We start from the raw sequence: 8,244 nt of genomic DNA, 5'->3' as shown, positions 1-8,244 counted from the left end.
TCTAGGAACACGTGCATTAGACAGGAAAGAGTGCGTCTGAAAAATTGGAATGATTTCTTATCCCGATTGGTTTGACGCTAAACCTGGAATGAATCTGAAAATGAAAATTGGTGAATAGCGCGCACTAATTGAAAATATGTCCACCATTATGCGAGCTGAAGCATGATTGTATAAAAAACTTTACCAGGGTTTATAGATCAAAAAAACTACTTTGGCTAAATAAACCATATCTTGATCACAAATTTTAAGTCACTTTCTTCTACAGTCGGAACAAAGAGTCAAGTCAGAGATGAAAATCTTCAATTTACAGTTAAATTAATCAGCTATTGCCATTCACATGGTTGCACTTTCAAACTCAAAAATGCTGTGAAGTCGGAAAAATTGTTTTGCAATTATTAAATTAATCTCACACATCCCAAAAACTCAGTGCAACGTCAATTTTTGGTCGTTTTTAGAAAGATACTACTTTTAAATTGGGTCTCATGCATGTGCAAAACAAAGCTCATAGAATATAAAACTTTCAAAGGAAGCTACTGAAATCTGGTGTGAAAACAAAACAAAAAACGACTGATTATACAAAATTGATTCTTGTCAATACTTTGATAGAGTTTGAAAAACATGTTGAGCAATATATTTCTAGAAATAAATATAATCTGAATTGATTCAGTCTTCAGATAACTCTTTTGTTAAACTCTGATGGTATTGAAAAATTGAGTTTCAGGTTGGTTATTTTGTAGCTGACATTGAAATATGACTTATGTGCTGGAAATTAGCTTACATTATGTTTTTTTTTTTCAGAATACTTTCGAAGAATTTGACGGAATTTTATTGAATTGTAACTTGCAAAATTTGGTTGAAAGTCTTTTCTGCAGTCTGAGAGTTTTGATTTCTTGAGCTCAAACTAACAAAAAAATCTCTGATCAATTTTGGAAATTTAGGGGTGGTCAGTATTTTTTGCTCTGTTAAAATGAGTATTAAGAGTCAATACATCTAATACATCTAAGAAATTGCGGAAACTACTTGCATTTGCCAAATCAAGAACAAATGTTTTTTTTCTCGTGGCTATTTTGCGTCACAAACAAATGCTGACAAATTTTACGTTACAGTTATTTGCGCGCGGAATCTACTAAAATATTGAAGTGAAAACCCTTTATATTTTATTTGTCACTGGATTTGAATGACCTACACACATCAAATAGAGCGTTTTTCCAGTAGGCAGTTTGGCCTCGTAATGCTGATTGAAGATTTGATTCTGTTAAATCAGTCAGCGTTTGAATTTGATTTTTATCATGAACTACTTAATAAATACTTAATTAGTTAAAACAAAAGGGTTTACCCCTATTCGAGCAGTCCTATTAAGTAAAGTTTTTCTATTTTGAAAAAATATGGTAACTGTACGTTTATTGCAAAAAAATACCCTATGAAAAAAAACGTTACTGTTTTTGTTTTTTTTTTAAATTATTTTTTGAATGAAAACTAAAAACTAAATCACTTTATGAATCCATATTTAATAATTTTAGGTTTCAGAATGCTTGAAGTAACAAGGAACCAGGTAATTTGTTATTTTTTTTACTGTTCTGCTCAATTCTCAACTTTCAATGACATTTTCATTTGCGCAATTCAGGATGTAAACAATAAACAAAAACCATTTAACATTGCAAATTATATATTTAAAGTTAACCGTTTTTTGATTTGAGATCTCAAAGTCTTAGGTTCGAACAAGATTCAAGTTTCAATAAACGTTTTATTTTGCTATTTAATTGAAAACAAATTAATGTTCGTCAAACTTTTCTCGAACTCTGGGTCAAATTTTCCGATTTGCGCAAATGTCACTGACGACATCTCTTGCGCAAATCAGGATGTAAACAATAAACAAAATCACGCGTTACAATGACGTCAATTTAAACACTTTACCATTGTGACGCTTTCGTCAAAGTTTTCAGTTTGGCAGCTAAAATCACTAAAGTTAGCTGATCAAGTCAATATACTCAGCTCTGAATTTTTTAAAAATCTATGCGGAGAAAAATAAATTTATTAGATTTCGCATATTTTTTTTTCAAACAAATGAAGATGTTGGCAGTAATAGTAAGTCATGTTGCTTCAAATTCTCAACAGATTTTTCCTTAGAATCTTAAAGATTGCATTTAAGCAATTTTGGATTTAACACTTTTTTATCTTATTTTGGCGTTTCAACGATGAACCGAAGAGTTGTTTTTTTTTATAGATTTTTAAATGATTTTTTAATTTAGATTTGATTGTATTTCATTGTGAATTAGTCGATTGTTAAATTTTTATACAGAAGCAGGATAAAAAACATTTAAAAAAATCATAACGAAACAGAAAAGGCAAATTTTCGGTCAAATCTACAAGGCTACTTGTTAGAGATTTTTTTGATAGAACACCAAAACATCATGCAGGAGGTATATAACTCGAGTCGCATTTTGTTTTGGCAACAGAAAGCATCAAAAACAGATATTAACAACGATAGCTGCTTGCTGAGCAAGACGCACATAATGTTCCGACCACTTTCACTAAAAAAAAAACAAAAAAAAGTTTTGTTTTTCCAAGTTAACTTAGCTTTTTTCGGCCACCCTATAAAAAACTCCTCTATCTTAGAACTTTTTATCAGAGTTGTTGGAAGTTTCCGCTATCTTACAACCTTCTTATAAAAAAAATTTCTAAGATAGAGGAGTTTTTTTTCTAGGATGGTTAACTTGTTGTATGCACACATCAGTAGCAGCAAACTTTAGTCGAAAAAAATGGAAATAACATGTTCTGTGTTTTTTAAAATATTTTTTTTGTATAATTTACATTTCTTCTCGCTGAAAAATGCAATAGTATATAAAATGTTTGGACTCTCGAATGGAAAAAATTTCTTCTGAAACGTTATACCAAAAATTATCATCGGTTTGTAAGAAAAGTCACCATCTTATAACTTTCTTGCAACATTCTTACAGCCTAATTTCTTAAGAAGTAGTAAAAAGTCTTTAAGAAAAGTTCTAAGGTAGCAACTTTTGGTCATCTCGGGCAATTATTGCTGTTGGTTTTGATGAAACTTAAACATGTGAAGATAAACAACAAGAAAAATTTTTAGTTCATCCTTAAAATTAGCAATTTTAGCGTGCACCGCGGGCCAATAATTGATTTCTGGTGGTTGCGTTTACAGATTGTGTTTATTTTTCTATCACTTAGTTCGGATCAAGTTAACATCCTCCCCCCTAATAGACCAAGTTAAGATCTTCCACCCCAGCGCTTAAATTAAATTAAATTTGCTAAGCGCTGCATGTAAAATGCTCGATTCTGATTGGCTGAAAATTCCCAACTTAGAACCAAGTCAACATCCACCCCCCTAAACGTATTTAGGGGGAGGGTGTTAACTTGGGCCCTTTAGTTCTGTTCAATTGGAATTATTGTTTTTCAGGCGCTGGTTTGTGTTGTTTCTGTGTCAATCGATGCTGCCGGTGACCAGAGAAACTTGAACAGCTCACAGCCGCTGAGTGATGATATTTGTCAAGCGGTACGCCAATTGGGCCTAGACCTAGGAAATTAGACGATATGCAAATTAGACGGATGCTACAAAAACTTAATTAGACGGAATTTATCTTTTACAGATCTGGCATTTTAGACGAAAAAGCTATGAAAAAGAAAGGGCCAACAAAGTTTTTTCTTAATATTCAATTTTCAAAATACAAAAAGAACATAAAATGTCAAAACCTATCAAAACAATTAGTTTAAATGAACAAAAAATTTCAAATCCGAATATAACAAAAGAATTCGAACTGAATAAGTTATGCATGATTGACTTTTAAGTTTTTGGCTACTGAAATTTAACTGTTGTCTACAAACATTTTTTTCTCGCGCAATTTTTCTGCAAACAATTTTAACCTCTCTCACTTTTGTCTATTTTCTCACAATTCCAGTTTTTCAAAATCGTCTATATTCCTTTTAACATTTTTCATCTAGTTTGATCATCGTCTAATTTCTCAACCTCCACGCAAATTGCCGTACTATAGAATTAAATGTGACAAAACTGCTCGTATCAGGGCGAAGCCCTGAATGTTTCGACTGCATTTAAGGTCTATGGAGCAGTAATAACATGAAAAAAATGAACTGTTATATAAATTGATGTAAGCTTTTTTTCGTAAAACTTGTGAAAATCATCCCTAACACAAATATGCTTCCTTCAACAAATTTGGAACGATTTCTGAGACGGATTAAATCTCGGCTTACGCGTTATTAGCGCCAAATACATGGCGCGTTAATTGTCCCAAATTGACTTAAACAGAAATTTTTAAGCCCCAATAACCAGGCACGGATCTAGGAATTTCTCGAGGAGGGGGGGCGGTTTTCCAAAAAATGTGGAATTTTTTCGTCGAGCTTTTTTTTTAGGTAGACCAAAATAATTTTCTGAAAACCCCCTCAAAATTATTATAGATTGGCGCCGAAATTCAGTCAGCCAAAAATGGATATCTCAAAATAGTACAAAGAGGGGACCCTTTGGGTCGGCAGAAGGTCGAATCGCTGAAAGGGGAGGCGTCCGCCCCCTTCCCCTAAATCCGCTACTGCCAATAACTTTACGAAAAATGATCACAGGTGAAATATCTTTTCAAATTTAAGCTCAGGACAACAATACTTTTCGAATGATATAAAAAACTCCGTCAAAAATTGCTAGTTAAGAAGTCGAAATTTGTCTGAAGAAAAAAGCCCCACCCCGAGCACAAACATTCCGAGCTCAAATATTCCTCCGTTAATTTCGTTACGAAAGTCGGAACAAAAAATTACTTGCACAGAAATTTTGATTGATTCAAATTAACGATAGCAATGTTATAATTGATCATCATAGACAGAAAGTCAATCATCATAATTTCCTTTTTTTTTTCCTGGAAAAGTTATTACAAATATATCAAGCAAAATCTGAGCTTACTACCTCAAAAATAAAATAAAATAAAAACTATAAAAAAAGTCCAAAATGTTAATTTTTAACAAATAAAATCTGCTTTTCTTGTGCAGGCTTCACAGATGGGACCCGCTCTATCGGATTGTACAGCTCAGGATTGCGTAAACGGTTTGTGTGTTCTGCGACATGACGGTTCCCTGACATGCGAATGCTACGATTCATGGACAGGACCTTATTGCACTTATTGGTGTCCTTGTCTCGATTTTGAATGTGGCAATGGGACATGCGTTTGGGATAACACTGAGGAACAAACCAAATGTGAATGTGATTTGGGCTTCACTGGAAAGTACTGTGACCAATCCTCGGGCTGCGATTTCCATTCTTGTCACCACGGAGTTTGTCAAATTAACGGAGAGGAATCGACCAGCTGTAGTTGCGAGCAAGGCTGGGCTGGTGAATTTTGCGATGAGTCCGCTCTGTGCTCAGTTTTGGATTGTGAAAATGGGTATTGCTTGTGGGACGAAGACAATGTTGCCCTCACTAAATGTCAATGTGATTGTGGTTTCTACGGAATACGATGTGAACTAATCAGTTCAACAACAACTGCAGCTCCAACTACAACCGAGCTACCTACTACAATTCCGACCACAACTACAACCGAGCTACCTAGTTCTACAACAACTGTACCATCAACTACAACGCCTAACGTCCCTCAATCGATAATTTTTCAAAGACGGACGATTTATGATGTAGATTTCAATGATCAATTGTTTGCCGCATATGAGAATGGATTTGGAGATGTGAATGATGAAAAAGGTGGCGATCTCTGGCTTGGTCTGGCAAAGATGAGTCAACTAACTTCAACTGGAAATTGGCATTTGAAAGTCATGTTCACGGATTTCGATAACAACTCATGGTGGTGCGAATATTCAGGTGATGTTTTTGAGAGTAGTACCACGTCGAACATCTCGATTTGCAAAACGAAACGCTTCGCTCAAAAACTTCAATATTGGGATGTAGAGAAACAATGAAAGTAGACTATTTTAGACAAGCTGCGCAGCGTTGGATAAGTCCTCCGCAATATACGGATTCCGAAGTTTTTACAATAATTACCTAACTATGATTCACAAAAAATAAAGTATTACAAATTATAAGAGAAATTCAACCGTACTTTGAATGAGCGTAAGACCACTTGTATGATGCCTTGTTCAGATGATAACTTCAAAGTTTTTTTTTCTGGCTATAGCTAAGAAACTGTGACAAGTCTCAGAATTACCAATACCCCTTTTTGCCTGTATTGTATATTTGAAGAGAAACCTGGTGAATCTGCTATTGGAACAAGCAACGTTTCAATTTCTCAAAAAACTTTGATAGTTTAAACATACAAATTTCATTTTAAAGTGATCGAAAATTTTCATTTCAATTCCCAAGAAACCGGAAATATAGTTTTATATCATATTTAAACAGAGATTTTTGCTGACCACTTTCTGTATATATATATATATATACAATCAATTGATTAAGAAATGATGTATTTTCAGGTTTCAAGATCCTAGCTGGTTCGAATTACAACTTGAAATTCACTGGTTGGGTTGACGGGAACTACGACAGTGATTATGGGACTAACTTGGGATTGGACTATCAACGCAACATGGCATTCTCTACGTCTGATCACGATAACGATCTGTGGAGTGATAATTGTGCAGCTGCATACGGTGGTGGATGGTGGCATAGAAGTTGTTTTTATTTAAATCTGAATAACGCTCAAGCTAACTCTCAGAGTAACGGCGATACTTCTCAGATGAGCGGCCAAATTTCTGTCAATGGTTCTCTTACCCGTTGGTTTTCCGTGCGCACGAGTGAGATGATCATGATAAAAATGGATTGAGCAAACTACCCATCAATCACTTCAGGTTATGATGCACGGAGCCAGAAAGTTTTCCTTGCAGTCAACAACTCAAAAAATGAATTCAACAACAAAGCTGCAACTTTTCCGTGTAAATTACCGTGTTTGAGGCTCTAAATTGGTGTTTATATATTCATAATGGTTTCCAATAGTCTTCAAGGATCATAAATTTCAAGACAGTACTAATCTATCACTGTGGCTTTTAGCTTCTATCTAAGCAACTGGTTAACTTAAATGCTGAATTGTTAAATTAATTTGATTCGAACTCAAAATACCTAACTACTTAACAAATACTTAACTCAAAATTCCTTGCTCATAAAAAACGATGAAAAGCATGATATAAAATAGAAAACAGTTTGATTCAAAATGAATAATTGTTAACATTTTTAACAGTGAAAGCAGGGGCGGATCTAGGATTTTCTCGAGGTGGGGACGGAATTTTAAAAAATCGAAAGTTTTATGGGCCTTTTTTAAAGTGAACCAAACTGATTTTTTGACCTCTACCAATCAGTTATAAAGACCTATTATCAGGGCGGATCTGGAATATTCTTGAGGGGGGGGGGCGAATTTTCAAAAAATTTTCGAAAATTTTGTCGACCTTTTTTTAGGTCGACCAAATTAAATTTTCGAGCACTCTTAAAGCATTACAAAGATCCTGTTTTAGCTATAATTTCTGCGCCGCAGGCAAAACAAAAAGTTGAAAAAACATTTTGTCGAAAAAGGCGTTTTTAGGCAATTTTTGGAAAATGTTGGCCAAAAAATCGCTTTTTTTTGACGCACGCTCCCACCTCAAATTTAGTATATATTGGCGCCGAAGATGCCTTTAGTAAAATTTTAGGGTCCGCCACCAAAAAATGGATGTCTCAAAATAGTACAAGGTGGGGACTGTACTAATTTAGAATCAGTCGAGCTTTGGGTCGGTAGGGGGTCGAATCTTTGAAGAACACCTATATCTGCTACTGAGAAGAAGTTTCATAACCTGTTTGAAAATATATTTATAAAATCAATAATTTTGCATCCGATTCTTCAATCGGTTACCAAAGCTTACAAACCAGAAACAAGTTTTAAATACAGAAAATTATTTTTCTTCTTTTAAAAATGATTTTGGGTCTGTGATGAAGCTGTTTCCATACCCTTACAAAAAAATGACTATTTTATTTCGTTGTAAGGTCTGCATCCGGTTGTTTAAAAAACGCACCTATTTTGGCTTTGTATTGAACTTGTTTTCTGCGAAACTTGCGAAATATTTCTTTTTCGTTGCAACAGCCTCCTCAACAGCTTGAAGGCGCATCACCTACATCTTGATTATTTGAAACTTCTTAGAAACAGCGCAAACTCTCCTTGCTTTTTATTTTGAAAAGCAAACGTTTTCAAAGAATCTAGAACCAATTTTAAAACCTAAAGCTCATTCTGGAAAAGTTATAAAAACCTTGAAAAAAGT

General features: G+C 34.3%; 1 protein-coding gene across 1 annotated transcript; it reads left to right on the top strand.

The window, feature by feature from the left end:
* Positions 1 to 1,909: 1,909 nt before the first annotated feature.
* LOC134846028 (uncharacterized) lies at positions 1,910 to 7,037 on the top strand. The gene is made up of 4 exons (XM_063863197.1): positions 1,910 to 2,085; positions 3,422 to 3,517; positions 5,011 to 5,830; positions 6,439 to 7,037. The coding sequence occupies exons 1-4, from the start codon at positions 2,014 to 2,016 to the stop codon at positions 6,783 to 6,785; spliced, it is 1,335 nt and encodes a 444-aa protein (XP_063719267.1). The 5' UTR covers positions 1,910 to 2,013; the 3' UTR covers positions 6,786 to 7,037.
* The last annotated feature ends 1,207 nt before the right edge of the window (positions 7,038 to 8,244 follow it).

This window comes from Symsagittifera roscoffensis, chromosome 5 (genome assembly GCF_963678635.1).
Source record: "Symsagittifera roscoffensis chromosome 5, txSymRosc1.1, whole genome shotgun sequence".
NCBI lineage: Eukaryota > Metazoa > Xenacoelomorpha > Acoela > Convolutidae > Symsagittifera > Symsagittifera roscoffensis.
Note: the sequence above shows the minus strand (reverse complement) of the source record. Positions and strands in the feature narration are given on the sequence as shown.